Genomic DNA, 24,292 nt, shown 5'->3' with positions numbered 1-24,292 from the left:
TTAAAGCTATTTCAATGTACTATAAAGTAGTTTATTACATTACTCTTCGCAGAAGTAGGATTTTTCATGGACGTAGGCAGGATTTTGCCAAGGGGGGGGAGCATGCCTCAGAGCCCAATACACACACACAGTGTGTGTATATTATGTGTATGTATGTATGTATATGTGTATATATATATATATATATATATATTTGTATATGTATATGTATATAGTATATTCTAAAATGTTGTGTAAATGTAATTCCGCATTCCAAGAAATACCCCATCGTTTATTTCTGCTTCATGAAATTCAATCATTACTTTTTAAAATTTTAAAACATATAATCACAATAAATTATTGAATATGAAACGACTGAATTAAATAATTAACAAGGCTTAACCAATAGCTCGTACAATCAAAATATAAGGCAGTTTTGAACTTTTCATCCCTGACGATTTTTGGAACGCCACCATTTTTCCCCACCATTACATCCCTAATTATAGCATGTTTCCAGAAAAAAAACATCTATAAAATAAGTTCACTATTTTCTTTCTTGGGTCCCAAAATTTTAGCCACGGCTCCCCCCTGCTCCCCTTTGCCTACGCCAATGGTAATTTTTATGATATTTTCCAAAATAAATTCACAAAGTGTTGATTTCTAGTTGTTCGGACAAATGTTTTAATTAATGAACAACTATATCTCAGGAACTATTGAATCTAAAGATATCTGATTTCGACTTTTCTTAAAATGGAGAATATAATGCAGAAACTATTCCAAAAATTAAAATCTATATTTCTTTATAAGAGGGGGGGGCAACACTCTCCTTTCTCTGGGCCCTCAAATGAACTCATTGCAATAAAAACTATATTTGCTCTGTAAAAATTTCAATTTAAAATATTGTCTCTGAACATCAATAATGATTTTTTTCATTAAATTATTTACAGCAGGTAAATAGCACAATTGAGATTATCATATGAAGACAGATAAATTATAAAATATAATAATGAATTTTTGAAATAATAAAAAGAAACAATTTAGATATTTTTTTTACTTTTGATCAGTACAAATTGAAAAATAAATAATAGTATATTATTATTTGAGAATAAAATGAGTAAATGATCGATGTAGTGGAATCGATTAATACGTCTTAGTGCACTGGGCCAGGTTAGCATTGTTACTCGAGGTCGTTTGATAAAGAATGACTATCAGTGGTCAGAAGTCAGGCAGTGAGGGGCCTTCACTAGGTAGTGTGTGAGGGACAGTTGGTCTCGATACTTGTCAGAGTCAGTCAGTCCGTGATCTATATATTTGCCTAATTGTTACGTATGACCTTGTCGCCCTTGGGCGTTATTGATTCCTATTATACCTAGTTTAAGACGTCCAGAATGAGATTGCGTCATTTTGGCACTTTGGCCAGTGTTTTAATACTGCTACCGTATTGTATTTTCATCGCAACTGCAACTGACGAGGTTGCGAAAAATGTCGATAATAAACCCAACACTACTGTTAGTACACCTCCCCAAAATGTCAATGTCTCCAGTACATCTACAACAATTACCTCTGCTACAACTTCTTCTAGTTCAACTTCTACAACAAAACCAACTGTTAAGGGAAGTACTGAGAATCATCTGATAATAGAAGATTCCAGTGGTTTAAAGAAAAATGTCACTTATGGTGAAAATGAAGTAAAGGATATTACTTTGATTACAAGTGATTCTGGAGGTACGAATAGTAGTATTAAAATAAAAAATATAACTCCTATTAATACTACAGCTCAGGCCAACAACCAATCTTCCACCAGTGATTCTAAAAATCCTCAAAATTTCTCATCGACTACTGAATCTCCTGCTTCAAGCACAACCACAAAAAAACCAAATGTCACTACCACGGCAGCTCCCAATGAGCCGATCTTGCCTGAAAAAGGATCTGCAGAAGCAGAACATAACAGCTCCATGGCTATATTTTTTGTATTGTGTGTATTAGCTATCGGAATAGTACTTATTCATTTTATGTTAATGACTCATTTCCAATATTTACCAGAAAGTGTAGTTATAGTCTTCCTTGGAGCGTTAATTGGTTTGATCTTGAATCTAATGTCAGATCAGAACATTGGAAATTGGAGGAAAGAAGAGGCCTTTTCTCCTACTGCCTTCTTTTTAGTTCTTTTACCTCCTATTATTTTTGAATCTGGGTATAATTTGCATAAAGGAAACTTCTTTCAAAATATTGGTTCAATTTTGGTTTTTGCTATAGCTGGAACCACGATATCAGCACTCGTTATTGGTGCTGGGATCTACCTATTAGGTCTTGCTGATGTGGCTTATAGACTTAGCTTCATGGAGAGCTTTGCGTTTGGTTCTCTTATCTCTGCTGTTGATCCAGTTGCAACGGTTGCTATTTTCCATGCTCTAGATATCGATCCGGTACTTAACATGTTGGTATTTGGAGAGAGTATATTAAATGATGCTATTGCAATTGTCCTTACTACTTCTGTATTTGAATCAGGCAACCCTAACATGTCATCTTCTGAAGCTGTTCTAGCGGGTATTAACAGATTTTGTCTAATGTTTTTTGCATCTGCCGGCATTGGTGTAGTTTTTGCTCTGATAAGTGCTCTTTTATTGAAACATGTTGACTTGAGAAAAAATCCTTCTCTGGAGTTTGGTATGATGCTTGTTTTCACCTACGCTCCATATGCATTAGCTGAAGGAATTCATTTATCAGGTAATTTTTTTTACTTGATTAATAAAATTATTACCTTTTTTTGCACTTATACCTCATGTAATTTATATTAATATATTTTGAAATTTAAATAATTTTATAATGATGAGAAGATAGTTGACCATGGATAATATATATGAGGAGAATATAGTTAGGGGTACGATCAGAATATAGCACAAATAAGTTGAAATAACTTATTTAATAGTGCCAACATTTCGGCCAGAATTTCTAGCCTTCATCAGAGCTAAGGACAAAGAACAAGATAACAACCAATGAATACAAAAAATAAAATATAATCAGAAAGACATATAGTAAATAATAGTATATAATGAAATTAATAAAAATAAAATGATGAAGGAAGTGGAAAATAAAATGTATGTATAGGTAATTGAATAAATAAGTAAAAATAATATAATTACGGAAATAAAAATTTTAATTTATACAATGTAAAGGAGTATGAATATTTTAGTTTATTAATAATTTAAAAAGGCTAGAAATTTTGGCCGAAACGTTGGCACTATTAAATAAGTTATTTTAACTTATTTGTGTTATACTCTGACCGTACCCTCCAACCATCTTTTATAAATTCAATTCAAGAGGTGTAGAAATGTTTTATTCAAGTTCAAATTAACGAACCATCTAGAATCTCATTCTGAATTCCAATATTATGAATAATCTTGACAATTCAGGTTAGACTTTTGTTTTTGGATTTTGGATAGCAAAATATTAAAAAATTAAATGAATATTAATGAACTTCTTATAATTTACATTATAAATAAAAAAATTATTACATCTAAGTTAAATTCAATCAAATTTTAAAAAGCAGTAGGAGGTGAGGTAATGATAATTTCCATACCTACTGTGAAGAGGATCATTATCATAATTATTCAGGTAACGAGTTATTGAATTCTTTACAGTTTGTACTGATTTAATGTTTATTTTATTGTTTTGCTAAAACTAACAAATAATAATTTTAAATTTCATTGTTATGAACGGATTGTTTAATAGTATTGAAATTTGTAGGCTAGTAGGAAACATTTTAAAAGGAAAATTTTTCTGATTTTGAATTGTCGAGATGTCTCTAGAACAGGATAGGCAAACATGAAACCAAAAGAGACACAATCTGGTTTTTAAATTTTATAATAGGTTTTTTTTTTTATTTAATGTATTTGGATATTTTCACAGTTCACATATAAAATATGTAATTATTAAAAAGAAAAAAAAAATCAATATTTTATTTATAAAATACTACAATCAGAGAAAAAAAAATTAAAATTTCAATTGGAACCACAGGTATTGATTTTTTTTTTAACTTTTAAATAGTATAAAAATTTTCTGGGCTTGGAGATGTCACAGCATTAGTGACAGATGATATTAATAACAACATAATTTATACAATTATTAATTAAAAATAATCCTTTAATATTATAGTTAATGCATCAGGGCACTGATCCTCATCCTCCAAATTTACAATGTTTTACAAGAATAAAATTGTTATTCTAGTCACTATTAATAATATTATAAGTAAATTATTACACATTTTTTTTATCTATATGAAAATTTTTACCCATTACAGTCCTTTGTCATACTGAAATATTTTGTATTAAAATTTACAAATATATTTTTAGCTTGTTGGTTTGGACTTCTTTGAAAAAAAAAATTAAAATTTTACTGTGGTCTTCTTGTTTATTTGATTTTATTTCTTTATGGATTTTTGTATTATAGTTGGGAATCGAGAAAACTTTTTTTCTTTTATTTATTTGGTGAAGAATTTTGTTGAAATACTTATGCATTAAACAAATAAAAGGAATTTTTATTTTTTATCAGTATGTAACATTTGTGAGTATCATTTCATATTTTTGTAGTGCTGTAATTTAATCATGTTTGCATTGTGCTATTTTATTACTTTATGTCCATATCATAAGTTGTTTTTTTGAAGTGTTGTGTAATTTTAAAAACTTGTTTATTACATCTTTACCTTTAATCTTCTGCATTGTCTGTAAGAGTTTTTTTTTTTTATGGCCGTTTTGATAAAGTGTGTTAAATGAATCATTTTTATGACCCCTTAATGCTGAATATTGTTTTTCACCTTTCTGAATGCTATAAACTAAATAAAGTATTAAACAGAAAAAGTATTAGTATTTTTTTTGTTGGCCAAAATGATGGCTATGAACTAAATAAAGTATTAAACAGAAAAAGTAGTAGTATTTTTTTTTCAGCTAAAATGATGGCTATGAACTAAATAAAGTATTAAACAGAGAAAGTAGTAGTATTTTTTTTTGTCAGCCAAAATGATGGCTATGAACTAAATAAAGTATTAAACAGAAAAAGTAGTAGTCGTCTTTTTTTTTTACGGTCACATTGGAGTCCTATACTGCTTAACCATTGACCATTGACATACTTGACCCCCAACAAGTTCATAATGCGACTGCCACTCAATGAAAAGAGTCAATGCTCCAGGCAGGAATTAAACCAGCACCGTTATAGTCTTTACATATTTAGATATTATGTAATATAGAATAGAATAATATAATATTATAGAATAATTATATCTAAATATTAGTCTTTACATATTGTCCCGAAATGTCCTCTATGCAACATGGGAGACATGAATGGAGACCATTTTTTAACGTGTATTGGTCTATAAGATGTTGAGCAGGATACGGACCAACTAAGATGAAGATGAAGTGTAAAATTGTATTGTACTGCGAGAGGGAAAATGGTGTAATAGCCCACTTCCTGTGGCATAGGAAAAAAAAAAAAAAAATTTAGATATAATTAATTTAGTTAGTCCTCAATTGAATAACATATATACTTCATATTTTTCTTCTAATTCATTCCAAATATGCTATAGGTCATAAAAGCTTGGTATACGAACTCAAATAATAATTTTGCATATTCACTTTTAATGGAAGAAATGAACTAAATAAAATTACTTTATCATGTCATCAATTTTATATCAAAGCATTTATGAGACAATAGGCAAAGATTCAAAACTATATGTTGCTTTATTTTTTTTATAGTGCCATATTAAAACAAAAAAAATTTTTTTTAAATTTTGAGTTGGACATATTTCAAAGATAGTCCCTTTGATTTTGGTTACTTTCTCTGTTGTATCCCTTTTATAGACTGTACCTAAGTTACCCTTCTTGTCATTAAACAACCCTTCTATGATACTGTCTTTGGAAATTTATCCATTATTTAGTAATTAAAAAAGAATTAAAGTTGTACCATTATTATAGCAAATTAGCAATTTTGTTACAAATTAAATCTGGTTATTTTTATTATCAATCTTCTTCATTGTTTATTATTACTGGATATTAAATGAGGTGTAGAATCCCATAACCATGCATTTGGTTGGGGGCGTATCTTCTCAGATTGCGTTAAATTGTTCTTAATATACAATCAGATTTTGATCTCTGCTCGTTAATTGTCTGAATAATGGAATTATTATTTTTAAAGTAATTTTCTTGTTTGTTGTGTGAATTGTTTTACTTACAAAAATATTTAATAAGAATATTTTTTGCCAGCTTTTAATTTATATGTCAAACTGTTTTTCCATTAATAGACCCTATTTATTAGAAATAATTGTTTTAAATTTATGTAATGAAATTTTTAGTCTTGAAATATAGTTCTATATTATTCCAGGAATTATGGCAATACTGTTTTGTGGTATTGTGATGTCTCATTATACTCACTACAATTTATCTACGGTTACTCAGATCACTATGCAGCAAACTATGAGGACGCTTTCATTCATTGCTGAAACATGTGTCTTTGCTTATCTTGGACTAGCAATATTTAGTTTCAAACACAGGTATGTGTATTCATATTATTTTATTTATCACTGAAAACATATAAGTTACTTTACTTTCTCTGTTCCTCTTTCATTCTTATATTATTGGTTGTGTATTATTACAGAGTTGAACCAGCACTCGTTGTATGGAGCTTAATACTTTGCCTCATCGGTAGAGCCTGCAACATATTTCCATTGGCCATCCTTTGTAACAAGTTCCGTGAGCACAAGATTACCAAAAAGATGATGTTCATTATGTGGTTCAGTGGTGAGTTGTTATTTAACAAATTTGTTCAATTTGAGAATCATAAAAGATATTGGTGTTAAAAAGTTTTTGATCTGTTGAATACTTGATTTGTTCTTAATGGTTTGATGCTAATGTAAATAGAAATGCTAATTTGTTTACCTAATTTTTATTTAGGATTGCGGGGTGCTATATCCTATGCTCTATCGCTTCATTTGGAATTTAGCGATGAAACCAGACATGTTATCATCACGACTACACTTATAATTGTCCTTGTGACAACACTTCTCTTTGGAGGATCCACAATGCCATTGATGAAGGTAAAACAATGATATTTATTTTTATTTATATTTCAAATAGTTTATTTATCTTTTACTTCATCGACTTTAATTGCTTTCATCATCTTCTAAAACGTTTTACTCTCTGTATCCATTCTTAAGATTTCCATCAAATTCTTTTATTTTTTCCTGCAATTGTTCATAGATTCAGAAGATATTTAGTAGTTGTTGAAATCAATCCTGTAGGATAAACACAATCTCCCGAGGATATCAGCGGTTAGCTCAGTACTTCCAAGAGATCTTATCTGATTGGTTTGCTGTGAACAATAACAGGGATGAGATTCCAGAAACCATTTTTCCATACTCTCGACCTTGTCCATAAATAAATTGAGTGTGACAGAGATCATATGGTCCTTCCCTTTTAAGACCTGTGGTGAACGGAATGGAAGCAGAATTTGATCAATTTTGCTGGCTGACTATCACTTTTTGGATATGATTTCCAGATCTAATAATAATAATAATGACGGGCCCGACAATCCATCAAGAGTCTGGGCTGTCTTCAAATACCTTCACTAGTGGCCCGTCTCTGTAATGCAACAGTTCAATTCTGGATTTGTAAGAGGTCTCAAGTCCTCAGACCTTGTTCTAGGTCTTCTCACTCTTTTTGTCCTGTACAGTTCTTCTGTCATGAGAATCTTGGGAAGCTACCGGCCCAGCATAGCTATCCGATCTTAATGAACTTTACGACATTTGTCTTACCAGAGAGTTCATACAGTTCTCAGTTCTTCCCTTGCCGCCAGATAGTCCTGTCTTTTATAGGTCCAAAGATTCTTTGAAGAATCTTGTGCTCAAAAGGCAGAAGTTTTTCTTTATCTGCTTTGGTGGTGCCCTGAGCTTGTGAACTGTACATCAACAATGGGCGTATAAGTGTTTTATAAAGACAAATTTTAGTTTTTTTGATGAGAAATATGATTTGTAGATATTTTGATAGGCTGAGGAAACATTGATTAGCAGCCGTTATTCTTCTTCCACCTTCGAGGCTTAGATCATTCTTAGAACTAAGTATCTAGGTCCTTTTAGTTTTATAATTGACATATTGTGTACTTATTTGTAATATTAGGGAGTAGGTAGCCCAGTGGTAAGGCATCGGTTTGAATCTGGCTTATGGGGTGGACTTTTTTCATTTCGTGGCAGCCCCACAAAATGGAAAAATTGACCCCCTACCATGTTCACCTCTAGATAACCCCCCTGTGTGTCAGAAATGACCAGGAAGAGGGTAAAAAAAAAAATGTTTCATTGTAGCAGTGAGGACTGTGGGTTCAGGAGCCCTCCAGGGTCCACATGAAACGAGTACCCTAATTGGGTTAAAATCTTACAGTTCAGCGAGATTTTGACCAAATCACCTACTTTTAGAACCATTGGTCTAGTAACAGTCTTTCTTTATTAAGTACTCCACCACCAATCCTTCATGGGTTATAGCAGTACACATTTAATTTTTTTTTTGTTAACTTTAATTTTTTATTTCATTGGATATTCATATTTATTTTAACTGATGTTATAGAGAAAATATTTGAACAATAAATGTAAATTGAAACATTAAATGTTTTGGATAATTTTATAGCATAATAGTTATACTACATGTATTTTATAGCTTCTTCAAGGAACCAAGAAGCCGATCATTGGTAGCAGGAGCCGCAGAAAACGCAAGGAAAAAGCGCTGTCTTTGAGTAAGACGAAGGAGTGGGTAAGTGGTATTATATTGATCGGTTTTTGGTAGTTCAGGTCACTATGTTGCATGTTTTAAATTTAATTATGAATAATTATTAATATGCATTAATCTAAAACTAGTGCTTTAAAATATCAGCTTTTATAAATTGGTTTTACTATAATTTGTTTGGCTTTAGTGTATGCCTGAACTGTAGTTTAGCGGGTAGACTACCTCTGGAGTTTTAAACTGTAGTCTGTAATATGTTAACTTGTAAATAATTCATTTTTTAAAATGCTTAAGTCCAGATTAACTTGACATACTTTTTGCATACAAACTTTTCTTCATTAGAATCTTCATAATATGTAAATTATATCCAAAATCTCTTGAGCTAAGAAATCATCTAATCATTCCAAGAAGTATAAAATTGGGGCAATGTAGGACTCCAACGGGAGTCTTGGGCCGACAAGGAAAAAGAAAAAAAAAAAAGTATAAAATTTACGTTTTGCTAGAAGTGAAATATTTTCTCTTCCAGCTGATTGAAATTAAGTCGCTCAATCTATCTGTGTATTTACTATTGGAACAGGGATGAATAACATCTATCTCACAATGTTCCTTCTTGTCCAAGGGTCCAAGAGGTGAAAAAAAAAAAATTATTTCACCTCAATGATGACTCTGCCAAACTATATTTAGGGGGAATAATAATTGGCGGTTGTTCCGAAGATACAAAAAATTCATTTTTGAGTTCTTTTAAGTAAAAAAAAAAAAAGTGCGTAATTTTCTCAGAGAAAATGATTCAATTTTTACTTAGACTATATAACAGATACAGTAAATGTCAAAAAGAAATAAATATTTACTCCGGATGTTTATTTTATTGTAGAAAAATATAAAATTTTTACTTATTTTTCATTCAGAGTTCCATATTTTTAAAATTACCTGTAACACTAAAATAATTCATACAACATTATTTTGAGTAGAACAAATTATCTAAATTATGAACCCTAATAGATATCTTTATGTCCAATTGTTTCTGATATATAGTATTTCATAAACCAAACCATTTTGTCAAAACATCGAGAATTCAACATTTTATGAATTTATTTTGGTAAATGGAAACTAGTATTTCTATGAAAATGCTAATTATGAACTGTTTTATTCAACTGTACATTCAACTTGCTTTAATTTGAGTGCTAATAGACATTTGTGTCTTATGGTTTCTGAGATAGTTCCTATAAACTATTTTCCAAAATAGCTTATAAATCTACCTCTTTGTCGCCTTATGATTGTATTCCATTTAACAACCTCTGTAGTCCATTCAATAGAAGCTTTGAACAAATTTCAAAGTCTCTTTAATTTTTTTAAAGTTTTTAAAGTTGAAGTCATAGTCAAACAGTTTATGTTTGACTAAATTCTTGCATCTCTTGGAGTGCAATGTTACAGTTTGATTATCATGTTATAAACCTTAAGCAAATAATTTGTCCGCTGGTCAATTCTATGTAGATGGATTAATACAGTCCTATATCACTTTTGAAATATTTGGTTAAAACGGGAAGAGCAGACTTTATGATAGTTTAAATGTGAAATATTTTAAAAGCACCTGAAATTTAAAAATGGTGTGAAACCCTCTACTCCCGCCCTCCTTGGTAGCCTTACTTATTTGACTTTTCAAACAGACAATTATAGCGATTAGGTTGGTCGATGTACGACATGTCACAATCTGTAACAGACCCACCCCCCGTTACAATAATTACCCACCGACAATAATTCCTGACCAGACCCATCCCCCAAGGAGCTGTCCTATATCACTTTTGAAATATTTGCTTAAAACAGGAAGAGCAGACTTAAAGATAGTTTAATCGAGCAATATTTAAAAAGCACCTGAAACTGAAAAACGGCATAATTTTTTTTGCCTACATATATACTTAATATAAAAACCATTGAGATCATAATACTTGTTATAAAATGAGATGTAAGGTTATCAGTAATTTTATATCCATAACCCTAATAAGTTGTTAACTTAATGATTATATTCTGCATTATATGTATTAAAGTTAAAATTATATGGGATGAGATAGAAGACAAATTACTATTTTTGAGTTTATATTTGTCAATATGTTCTGATAGTGTTTTGTAGTCCTTAAGATGCCAAAATTTGGCAAAATAAAAGGTTATTAATTAACTTTAATACAAGATACTTGAGGCTGTTATTTTGGAATCTTCCTTATGTAATATAATTATAATAGTTATGTATAAATTGAATTTTACTCTATTACAATATGTTGATATAAAACTTTTCTTTATAGTCACATTCATTTTATATAGTCTAGTTTTTTTGTTTTTTTTACTTTTTGTGTTTTATTTGTTTGCTTTTATAATCTCGATTTTATCAAGGTACACAATTGAATACATATCTCAAAAATAAGCGAGTGGAGACCAATAATTTGTTTTGTTTACTATTTACTTTAAAATTATTAAATTATTTGTAAAATAGTCTGCAATAGAAAAAAAAAATTGACTCTAATTTTAGATAATCAGTCCTGAAGAGGCTTCAACAAGTGATTTAAGTCAACTATGTCCGAACCCTTCATTTTATGGAACCCTCGCTGTAGCATTTGACAAATGCCGTGATTCTTTGTTCTATATATCACAATTTCAGTTACAGAAAGTAAGTTTGTTCATTTCTTTTCATTTAGTGCGTTGTTTTTTATGTCAGTGGTGTCAGGAAATTTGTGAGTATCATATGTAACTAACTTTAAAATTAATTGTTTCATTAATTTTAAAATAACCACACAACCTTGGGAGTAATTATATGCACATTTGCAATTTGATGTAATACTACATAGTTGACTATGATCAAAAGTTGATTAGTGAGGAAAAGTCTTCATACTATACGTTTTGTATATACAAGTACTGGATAAAATTAGTGTATTGTATTTATTTATTTTTAGGAAAAGTGAGTTTCTTGATTAATTAAAAATAATTAAAGTAATTAATTATATTTTTTAGATTTAGTGATAAGTTAGATTTTTAATTCAGTTATAGTTTTTATTTAGCTACCAGTATTTCAAGAAGTATGCTTCTTAACTTCAAGTTATTATGCTTCTATTTATTAAAGAAACAAAACATATCCTGTTATTTGATGATCTTTTGATTTTAAAACTTTTTTATTTAATAATCTTAGTGATAATTTGTTGGGAATTCCCGTATTTTCTCATTGCTTGGCCACTTGTATCTGAAAATGAAAGGCAAGTTTCGAAAAGGATCAAAACTCTTGTTTACAATTTTTAGATTTTATTCCATTAAGGGCCAGTTGCCACCAATACAGTTTTAACCAAGATTTTTGAAATATCAGGTAAAATCAATAATTACCTGTTGCATTAGAAAAATTATCCTTCCAATCTAGAGGTAAATGAATGACAATGATAATTCCGTTCTCCCAGAACTTCTCAGATTTGTGCGCAATGAACTCCTCTATGTGCGTTTTGCAGTCCTCAAGCAAATTAAAGTGTCTCCTGTTAAGAGAGTTTTGAAGGGCCCGAAATAAGTGAAAATCTGTTGGGGCAAGGTCTGGTGTATAGGGGATCACATCCCAGACTCCCAGACAAAATCCAGTGATTTCTGCTGGGTCTGCAAAGACACATGAGGATGGGCGTTATTGTGATGGAAAACTATGCCTTTGCAATTATGAGACACAAATGATTTGAGATACTTGCATAAGATATGTTAAGCATTTCTGCGATATCCTGTGTCGTAGAGTGAGGGTTGTCTGTGACCAATGCTTGAATTTGGTCGTCATTAACAGTTGAAGCTCAGCTCTTTGCGTAGTCAAAATTTCCGGTTTTGAACCGAGCAAAGCACTTAGGGACTATATCGGTTGAAACTGATGCATAAAAGCACCTTAACTAATCCTTTTTAGAATATATAAACATTATTGACCAAGTAAACAAATTTTATAAACACAGAGAGGATTAAATTAAAACATCGAAAAACTCTACGAACTTATTTTATACCCCATTAGTTAACCATACAAGTAACTTTCTATAACTCCAGTTTGAATCTGTTACCTGGCAAAAGTGTATTCTATTATTATTCTGTTTCTCTCAAAATTCAATAAAATGGATTTGATCGAGATAGACGATTTGACTGATGTCAAAGACTTTGAAAAATAGTTGCTGAGGAAATAATGAAAAAAATATTTTCTATCATCGATCAAATCATTTTTTACAATGTTCAGTTGAAGAATTCTTTCAACGATTTCTACTGTTATAACTGGCTGTTGAATCAATTTTAAATTTAATTGGACCCACATTTTTCAAGATTACTGACAGTTTATGTCTGTTTTAGGTAATCTTGGTAACCTATGTTGGTTATACTGTAGTGCAACCAGCCCTTAGTTTAAACATTAATTGGCTCTTTGTTTTTAGGAATTAGTAGAGAAGTTATTTATTTTATTTCCACTAAAAATCAACATTATCAGGTCAATAAGAACATTTATATGTTGTGCTAATATTATCCAGAAGGCTGTATATACATTTGTTTCATAATTAGTTGATAATGAATACTATTACCTTTAAATAAATTAAAAAACCTTTCATGATGAAGGGCTCGATTGGTTTCACCCAAGCAACAATTATCATTTATCTTATTTGGTGGAGGGTAAAATATTTTACTTTAACATTCTCTAATTTTTATTACTTCTTATTGCAAACTTATTTTCTCTTCTTCTTCATTTTTATTTGACCATTTCTATGCAGTTGGTAGGATTGCTGCCTATGAATCATACAGGCATAGGCTTAAACCAGTTTTTCATTGTTGGTTGTGAAAGTATTTATAGTTTTTCAACAAACTTACTCGTACCTACTAAATTTTTTTATTTCTTTACTGAGTTGTCCTTAATTTTCTGTTATTTTATAAATAATAAAATAATAGTATGTATAATTCTCTATTTTTTCTTATTATAAAAAATCAAGAAATTTTGTTGTTTGTCTCCTTTCTTTTTTTTTGTTTCAAGTTATTTTTGTCAGAAATAAATTAATTTAAAAAAAATGTATTTATTGATACTTACAACTGTATTAAAAATATATACAATAAGTAAATTTGACGTTAGTTATACAATGGCATGATACAGACATATGGAGAATCTACCGATTGATAGAACTCCAACAGCCTTGGAGGATTATCAGGTATTAAAGGAGAAGCCAGATTAGAACCAAGTGGATTTGGGTGGTTAGGAAGTTTATCATGGAAGGATTGGTATGGGGTTCTGGCCAAATTTGCAATATATGGAACATTTAGGTCCTAATGGATGACTTGATTTTTGACAAAATAAGGAGCATTAAGAATTTAGGATTGTAAGGATTGGATACGAGAGGAATTCAATGGTTTAGTAGAACCTCAAAACTCAACTCCATTAGTCCAGATAGGCCTTATTATAGTCATATAAATGATTCTTTTGTAATTAGTTGGAAGTTTAAACTGTTTGTCTGGGAAGTGTTGTAATAGCCGGAATCGACAAGCAATGTCCTGTCTTTTCAGTCTTGTATGAGGATTCCAAGTCAGTCGTTTGTCTAGACATAGTCTAAGGTAGAAGATCTGTTCGATAGGAGTAAGTCGTATATTATTAAAGGACACTGTGGGGCAGGAAGTCATGAGCTTACTACAAAGAGTAAAGATTTTTATATACTTGAGGATTTATTTTAATCATTATGCCTATTTTGCTGTTGTGTTATGTTACTTTTAGCTAGCTGACTAAGATAGCAGTATTATGTAAGCATTTTATTGTATCTATTAGCTGAAACTTATTTAAGGAATAAGATTTTATGTAGCATAGTTTGAATTTGTTTACAGCGACCCTAACAATCACTAAGGAGCCTAATTAAAAATGTTTTCATCTTTTTTTTTTAATTTTCTTTGAGTAACATTTTTCCTAGAATATTGTTTTCTATCACTCTTACTGTTTGTGTCTGAATTCTCACTTAATTCAAATAAAACATTCTTAATGATTGGTTAGTTTATGGAATTTAGTAACTTCATCAATATATATATTGGTAGAATCAGAGTATAAAGTTTTTCTCTCTTGTTCTTCGATTTATTAAATTAGTTTTTGTTCATTTTAATTTTCAATATTTTGTACCCTGTTATACTTCTATCTCAATGTTACTTTTTCTTTTACACTGATTTCTATTTTTATGATTAATATATTTCCTCTGATACAGCTTTGCTTAAAATGTTTTTTCTTATATTATTTCAATTTGCTCATTTCTCAGCTTTGGCTGATGAAATAATTTATTCTTCATTCAAATTTTACTTATTTATATATTTTCATTTTTTTTTTCTCTGAAATGATTGATGAATTTCCATAATTATTTTTTTCAGTTCATTGAATATTATTTGTCAAACATCTGATTTTATATATATAATGAAATTTCTTGTTTGAGACAGAATTATTTAGTAGTTATAAAAAAAACATCTATTTGATCTCAACACTTTTTTATTATCTTAAACCTTCTACGTTTCAGCCTTTCTGGCCATTATCATTAGTCAATTTTCTTTAAAACTTCTTAAATTATGAAAGCATTATGCACTAATAAATTAATCTTTATTACATTGTCTAAAATACCCATTATAGAATATCTTACCCTCTGCTTTCACCAATTTTACACATAATGATAGTAATTCCAACATAACATTTTGACTAATTCCTAAAAATAGAGAGACAAATTTTTCTTTTAAATCCTTAAGAGCTATTTGGAACCAAGTCATTCTGGATCCAGATCAATTAATTTTTATACATAATGAAATTTCTTGTTTGAGACTGAATTACTTAGTAGTAATAAAAAACATCAATTTGGTCTCAACGCTTTTTTGTAATCTTAAACCTCCTATGTTTCAGCCTTTGTGAACATTTTCAAGGGTCTATTGTTAAAATTTTTAAAAAAAATGAAAAAATTACATTTCCAACCTTATAACATTATCACAAACATTGTTAATAAACATAACTGCAGGCCATTTTGCCTTTGGTAAAAGTAGAGGGTACAATATTGTATAATGGGTATTTCAGAAAATGTAATAAAGATAAATTTATTAGTGCATAATGTTTTTATAATTTAAGAAGTTTTAAAGAAAATTGACTAATGATAAAGAATTGACAAAGGCAAAATGGCCTGCAATTATGTCAATTAACAACGTTTTGCTGAGATAGTATAATAAAGTAGGAAATGTATAATAAAGTAGGAAATGGTTTTTTTTCATAATGTTTATGAGGTTAATTTATAATGAATGTAATGTTTTTATAATTTTTTTACTGATATATCCTTGAAAATGGCCAGAAAGGTTGAAACATAGAAGGTTTAAGATAATAAAAATTTGTTGAGACCGAAGGGATGTGTTCTTTATAACTACTACCTGATTTTTTCTTACATATGGAATTCACAAACATTGGATGTATTTGCAAATTATCGTAAGTTCTATTTTTTTTGCCATGTAACTTATTTACATCCATCAAAGTGCTCTGTTTTTACTTCATCTATTATTTATGAAAGGGGGTAGGCTATATATAACAGGTAATTATTTTATTATTTATTAATTGTTTTGTTGGGACTTCACTTGGTTTATATCTTTTAAGGATAACTGCAATTGATCGTAGTTATGAAAAAATTAGTTTCCCAAAATATTCACTTCTGTTTGTTTTGAGATGTTCAATTCTTTTTTAAAATTTATCTAATCAAACTTATAATTGTTTTTTTTTTAATGGAAAATTATTTGTAATTTTGATCCATGAAATCTCAACCACCATCATTTATGGTTGAGGTTGCTAATCGCAAATGATCCGCTTAGTTAGGAAACGGTAGCCATCGACAACCAAAAGCTGCTTAATTTACTTCCATTCTATTAGCAAAACTTATTGTAATATTAAGTGGTCTTAGATTTTTGTATAATACATTTTTCTGCATTTATTTACATTTGTCTATCATATTATTCCATGATGTTTATAATATATAATTATGATTTCCCAGGGCCAAGCCATCGACTCTGAACACTTGTCAGAGTACACAGAAGAGGAAACAATGGAGGTGAATTTTATCCAGTCGAGGATCCGTGGTTTCGCAAAGTGGGATCTCAAATACTTTATACCTTTCTTTACTAGGAGGTTCACTCAACAGGTAAGAAAATATAATATTTTATATTTAGATAACAAAATTATAGGTAAGAAAAATATATATGAAATATGGAAGTAGTGTTCATTACAACTAATTTATGACAAAGTATTTAATATGGATAAGTAGGACTATGTAACTATTCGAAAGATGGATTGTCCTGAAGAAAGCGTTGATAATGGAACATTGTAACACTTAATTATCACATTACAAGTATAAAATACAGATTATTCTTTTCAATTAAATAAAAATTCCAATGAGAATAATTCAAATAAAAAAAAATGTAATTAAACCAAATACTAATATTAAGTAAATACTATTTACTAAGTAATTATTAAACATGGTGTTAACATTTGTAATTAATAAAACTTGTACTTTATAGGAACTTAAGGACTGTAAATCACAGATGACCGACCTTACAAACCAATGGTATCAAGCAATAAGGATCTCGCCGAATGAATCAGATGAGGAGCAGCAGCCTAGCTGACAACATCAGGGTGTAGAAAATCCTTTCGCCCAAGCCTAAATGAAGTTTTTATCTACGAAAATATATTGAGTATAAATTTTATTAATTTAATGTAAATTTCTTTCTTTCTTTCTAATGAATGTTGTTTTTTCTCTTAAGAAATTTCAACAAAATTATTCTGTCCAATAGCCTTTAAATGTGGGAAATTTTATTTTTATTCGAAGATTTCCATTACATAAGTCATATTTTAAATTATATGTGAAATAATTTTAAAAAAATTATATATATTGTTTATAAAATGTTATTATACTCTGTATATGTCAAATGCTATATTTGTATTATTTATATTGTATGGCACAAATATTCTTTCATATTTACTATTGTTAGATTAAATTAAATTTCTTTTATTATAATTTGGGAAACATAATTCTTTAAATTAATTTGGGATGGTATAGAGAGTGGTTATATCAATTTAATTTTACTGTTCTTTAGATTATTCTATTTATTCACATTAAATTATAAGTTATTTTAGTTGTTTTTTTTTCAGAGGTTTATGAGTCAAATTTTTATTTATTATTTATTAAAAAAAAAATACTACCTAATATTGGATGTTTTAAAAAAAGTCTCTTTTCGATTAAATGGTTTATAATCTGAAATACACTGACTCAATATGAAATATTGAATATTTGTGGTGGCCATTCAGGGTATATTTATGTAACATTATAAATATTCTTTTGTTGAATTAAAAATTAACAAGTTACTATTGAATTCTCAGGGTTAAATGATACCTTCCAAGGATAAAACTTTTGAAAATCAATTTAATAAGATTTGAATTAAAGGAAATTTTAAATAAATTTTTTTTTTTAAATTGGAAACTAGTTTTATTTCCAGTATTATTTTACTGTGTATTTGTTTAGTTTTATTTAAACTTATTGTTACTAATTCTTGCCTTTTCGATTATTGGTGCTAGTCCTGTTAGGAGTTATTACTAGTTATGATATTTTCAATTAAGTCATTAGTTATTTTTGGAAAATTTCTTTATTTTTTTTTTTTTTGTAAAAAAAAAAAAAAAAGAAGTGAGAAATAACATCCTACTCATTTGTATTTGTTCTTTACAAAATACCTAAGATGGTTTAATATTTTTTGGTGTACAGCAGACTCCTTATAATTAATTCATTTGTAAATAATTCATTACGGCTTATAAAAATAAATATATTAAGTCGAATTGTAAGTAATTAAGTAGAATATATGAGGAACTGAATGTTAAAACTGTTTTCTTAACAAGTCTGTTATTGTATTATTATTTTATTCATGGTGTGTAAAGTCATTTTTATTTACATTCATTTAATCAAAATGCTTTTTAGATATTATAGTAATTAATTATTCTACTAGCGCTTCAGCTTATGAGATCAGAGCGTTTTAGTTTCAAATAGAAAAAAAAAGTTTACTTTTTCAATTATAACTTTTTTTTTTTAAATTTAACTTTGAAAAGATGGTTTATTGAATTTTCAAGAACATCACTAGCCCCAAAGCAAAGCTACTGATTAATTTGGATATTCTTTTTATTTTTGTCATTAGGTTGTAAAATGTTTTCTTATCTAATTTTATTATAGCTTTGTACCTAGAACTCAAATTATATTTATTTAAATTTTTATTCTAGTGAGTTCCAAAAATAATAAAGATTATATATTGTTCCGTATTATACTCATGAAGGAAAGGGCAAATGTAAGCATGATAAGGTTAATCTGCTTTTAAAAATTCATAAACATTACTATTGCATAATGCACAAAATATATAGTATATTTACTATACCTTAATTTGTTTGTTTTTTAATAGTATTAAAAAAAAAGAAGAAAATTGAAGCAAAAGTTACTTATTTTACTTGCTAAAATAATAACACTAACTCATTTGTATACAGTAGGATTTTACTAAATACGTATTTTCCAATGTATTGTTAATAAATATGTGATTTAGTTTTGTAAGACGAAGTAAAGGAGTGTAGTGAAATATTGAGAAAAATTTAAATTATTTTTTTGGTGGTGGAATTTAGGACATTGCTTGAAAACATTTCTCAATATATTTTATCTTTTATTGAGCAAATATGATTGTATTCTATTGTAATACACTACTTGAACGTTGCCTGTTTTATTTTTTATATAAAAAAATTATTTTTACTTGTTATTTCTAAACTGATTTTGTTTTTGTGATTTGTGAAGAAATATGCTGTTTTGAGAAGAATATTTAAGCTTTCAAAAAAAGAATGTTTAATACCAGCTGAGTGGATCCTTGTTTTAATGCTAGTCTTAAATTTGCGAAATTGTTCAATAGTAAAAATTAATTAAATTATACGTATCATAAAGAAACTCTAGTTTCTTAAATTATTTTCTATAATTATCCTACATGGATTAAAAACTGAAATAATCAACAGAGGAAAATTTTTCACATTCAAAAGTTTTGTGTTGTTAAAATACGCCTGTTGAAAATCTGGTGCAGTACATGCATCAAACAACTTTCACTTACCACCCTACATACGTCCCCAAGTTTTGTGTAGAATCATGGGATCGTGATCTATTTATCGCTATTTTTGTGATTTTCCAAAAAAAAAATCTAAGAAGAGGGCAAAAATTATGAACAAAAAAATTATTTTTCTGTTGCTTGAAGAACAGATATAAATTTTGTTACTGCAAATAATCCAACAGTTTAACAAAAGATAACGGAGCTAAAATGCAATCGGGAAATATTGGGCAGTCTCAGTTTTTCTTGTTCGAATCAGATGTTTCCTTTTTTCCTCCTTAATTTTAGTGATTCATAAAATTCTTCATTATTTTGTTGGTATCCATTGTTTATTGTTGATAACAATGAGAACTGTTTATTTTTCTTAAATAAACAAAATTAAACGTACTTTAAGGGAAGATTTTTTAAAAATTTGTCATTTAAGCCACGTCAGAATATTTCAATGGGGATAAGGGCTAGCTGATATTAAAGATTGTTCAATTGTACATTGACTTGTCATGTTTAATCTAGATCATTACTCGTTTTGAACAAAACCAAAAATTCTATAAACTTCCGGTCAGTCGATTTTATCCAAAAAGTTGCTGTCACATCTCAAGTATATACCCGCCTTAAATTTGTAATATTTAATTTCAATTTTGTACGACTTTTAGTTTTTGAGCTAGACTTATAACACTCATGAACACATAGACCATTTGGCAAAACTTGGTTATTTAGACAGAGAGGGCCTCAAACATAGTTCCGTCGAATTGTAGATACTTTCCTTCACAGTATATTCTGTATATTGGTAAATGATAGTAAAAAGGGAAGGAACTTATGATTGCACGTAGTAGGAGCTTAATGGCGGGAGGTAATAAGAAGTAACTAGGGGCACCTCACAGGGCATACGTTCCGTAGGATTAAAGGCAGCAAAACCTTGAAGGATCGTAGCTAATGGAAGGTAGGACAGTACTAGACACTGTTTGGGACAATCCAAGGTGACGTGGAAACGTTAGAGCTCTCCCCACCACTCCAAACAAAAACTAGAAAACTTACCTTCCTTAACAATAGCTTATCGTGATATGTACTCCTAAGCAACCACAGCTTGGCAATAATGTGTTGTCGACTGTGGTCAAAGTGTTTACTAGTTACATTATAACAAAGATCCACAGTGTATTATACATATAGATATATATGTAATTAATTGTGGTTTGATTGTGCCAAATAATGGTTCTTTTAAATAATATACTATAATTAAACTTAGTTATTTATAGTTTTTATGATGAGCATGAAAGCTTAGATGTTTACCTTGGCTTACAGCATTATCATGAATTATAATTTAATCAGTTTGTATAATTAGGAAACATTGTACAGATTTTATTTTTCAATATTCAGTTATAAATATTATTATTGTGTGGTTTCAAGGTTATACCGTATTCAATCTGCTTGAGTACTTTTTGAATGGATTTTGCTATATTTATAAATTAGATATCTGCATGAATAGAAGACTGTTTTAAAGCACATTTATATGAATATTTAAATCGGACCAAGAATTTTTATTATATTAATGCTTTTAGACATTATTTACTCTTCATAACATTGCAAATTTCATTTTTCCTTAGCAGTGATTACTGAATCTGTGTTCACAACCTCTTGTATTTCTCAATCGGCCTATGTAACTCATTTATTTGATTATAAGTTATTTATAACATTATATATCATTTATAATATTATATTTATAATTATAGTATCGAATAGTCAAAATTTCTGTTTCTCTTATTTTTGGTATCTTTGTTAGATTTAAAAAATGTTTTTATCTTGGCTCGGGGCTTTATGCTAAGGTAGGTTTTCGTTATTGTGTTACATATTTTTCTAAGTTATTGAAACCAGGGCTTTTCAGATTAATTATAATATAATGACTTTATTGTCATTTATGCCACATTACATATATATGTTTTGTTAAAAGGTTTTATATTGGCAGACTTTAACGCACTCTGTTTACAATCCCTGTCTTTAAGTCTTCACATTTCACAGGATTCAAGCATAACAAAATATGGTTAAGTTAGTAAACTGTGGTGTTCAAATGTTTGGAAATGAATTAGCCTTATTTTAAAAAGTATCACATGCCCACGGGAAACAATTTATATTAAGTAAATGGCGTCTAGTCAGTTTGTCGTAGATGGTTGTAATATTCTGAATTTCTACCTTATATAAAATTAAATGATTTTGCTACTTGTATGGGGCTATTTAAAGTACTCTTTAGATGCATGGGATGTGTCATTATAATAATTATATAAGAATTATTCACAAATAATATCTTTGCATTTATACTTGTTAACATGGTATTTTATTTGCAATGGGTGTTCTTTAGATTAGTCGGCTGCAATATATTCAGAATCAAATAATTGTGCAATGTCTTTATCTTCTCATATCTATTCGATGTTCGTATCCTAAAATTCATATTTAAACATTTCTATATTCTTAATAAGTTTGGTCCTTTATTATTACAAAAATGTAGAATTACAGATTATATATTCGTTTACATATGTTGATTTATTCTGTGTTGTAGTTGAAAATCCACTCATTAATTTTGTAGTACTATAAACTGAAACAAAATTCTGTTTTATATGTAATGTGATGAACCTACTACTTTTCTTTTTTGTATTAATATTTTTATGACACCAATTTCTATTTTATGTCCTCTCTTGTTTTATTGATCAGTTATTAATTTTATGATGCATAAATATTTTTTATTAAAAGGAAAATTTGATAAAATTAAAAATAAAACAAGACCACATGTGTTGCTCATGATAAAATTATAGAATTTATACATGTTAAGGTTTGTTAAAAGATTTTGGATTTATATATAGTTTAAATTATGATATAGAGAATTTCTATTTCATTGATTAGGTTTGTGATATATGTTTTTTTTGTGATCAATTTGGATTATTCGTTTATTTAAAAAATTTAACTATTTCTGTTGAAACTATGAATAGTTAGTTTAGATATTTTATTTATTTTGTTCAATAGAAAATCATAAGAAGTAATATTGAAGGAAAAGAAATAGTTTTTATTTTTGTTGAGTTGATGTCAAGACGGATCGGCATTGAATGCCATGGATGGTTGTGATTTATTTATTTCTAGTATTACTTGTCCTCTATAGGCAAATTTATGATTATATGAAAATATTAAAAATATATCATCAATAAAACAATGGTTTTATTTCTATTTTTTCCTTATTAATTCTCAATTCCCATAATTATCCTCGAGAGATTTATTATATAACTTATACTTGGTATTTATGTATCTTCTTTAGCTCTATAATTCTGTTAAACAATTTGGAGTCACCATTGATCAGTACCTGTCTGAATGAACATATTTTTTAAATAACTTAATACTCCAAAATGAGGCATTGCCTTTCATAATGATATAAGTCTAAATTGTAAAGCTTTTCAGGGAGCACAACAAATATCTTAGCTAAGACTGCTCTATTAAACTATCTTAAAGTCTCCTCTTCCTGTTTTAAGCTAATATTTCAAAAGTGGTACAGGACCGTCGATCCCGGGGATCTTAGCGGGGGAGGTCTTGCGGGGAATTATTGCCTTTTTCTTTTGTGGTATGATCTCCTGCTATGAAATTGTGACATATCATACATTGACCAACCTACTCGCTGTAATTGTCTGTTCGAAAAGTCAGATAAGTAAAGCTACCTTGGAGGGTTTCATGCTGTTTTACAATTTTAGATGCTTTTAATATTGCTCGATTTAAACTATCTTACTCAATATCTTATTCAATAGAAAAATAAAACTTACCAGGATTAAATCTCAATCACTTGGAAATGATTGTTAGATTGACCTGGTTAGTATTATTTTGTTATTGATATAATATTAGCTAAGACATTTTGTGTGTCCCCTGAAAAGTTTTACAATCTAAATTTATCCAATTTAAAAGTCAACACCTTATATGAATACTGCTATTCCTACAATTAGGTATGGCAAAAATGCATCTATATTTTTATACTGAGGTATTTCTAACCTCAATGATTGACTTTCAATGCTTTAATAACTGATATTAAAAGATGGTAAATAAAAATAATAAAAACATTTTTTGGAAGATCGTTGGTTAACCTTGTGTAATATATAAAAGGAAGGTAGTCTGGGTGCGGTTAAAATAACTCAAATAGTAATTAAACTATTTATTATTTGGCAATGTTTTGTCCAACTTTGCAGGGCTTCCTCAGGGTTAAAAAAGATAACAGTTAAAATTATGTAACAGTAAGAGGATAGATAACATGAAGTAAAAGTAAAGTAAGTGATAGCTAAAAATGATTGAAGATGTGTGAAAATTATATAAAAATGAACAAGATAAATTAAAGAAAATAAAAATAAGATGTACAATGAAAAGTATAAATAAGGATGAATTATAAAAAGTTATTAGACAATTAATGAAAATGG

General features: G+C 28.7%; 1 protein-coding gene across 2 annotated transcripts; it reads left to right on the top strand.

The window, feature by feature from the left end:
• Positions 1–1,032: 1,032 nt before the first annotated feature.
• On the top strand, positions 1,033–18,369 carry Nhe1 (Na[+]/H[+] hydrogen exchanger 1). Of its 2 annotated transcripts, XM_014436528.2 has the most exons (8): positions 1,033–2,706; positions 6,352–6,520; positions 6,625–6,767; positions 6,921–7,063; positions 8,673–8,765; positions 11,254–11,391; positions 16,742–16,888; positions 17,265–18,369. In XM_014436528.2, exons 1-8 carry the CDS (start codon positions 1,368–1,370, stop codon positions 17,367–17,369), a joined length of 2,277 nt encoding a protein of 758 aa, XP_014292014.1. In that variant the 5' UTR covers positions 1,033–1,367; the 3' UTR covers positions 17,370–18,369. The 2 variants fall into 2 exon arrangements, with proteins under 2 accessions (XP_014292014.1, XP_014292015.1); XM_014436529.2 differs by lacking the exon at positions 11,254–11,391 and having other exon boundaries at positions 1,036–2,706; positions 17,265–18,367.
• Positions 18,370–24,292: the final 5,923 nt, after the last annotated feature.

The sequence above is a fragment of the Halyomorpha halys genome, unplaced genomic scaffold (genome assembly GCF_000696795.3).
Source record: "Halyomorpha halys isolate HHAL.00 unplaced genomic scaffold, Hhal_1.1 Scaffold1981.1, whole genome shotgun sequence".
Taxonomy (NCBI): Eukaryota; Metazoa; Arthropoda; class Insecta; order Hemiptera; family Pentatomidae; genus Halyomorpha; species Halyomorpha halys.
Note: the sequence above shows the minus strand (reverse complement) of the source record. Positions and strands in the feature narration are given on the sequence as shown.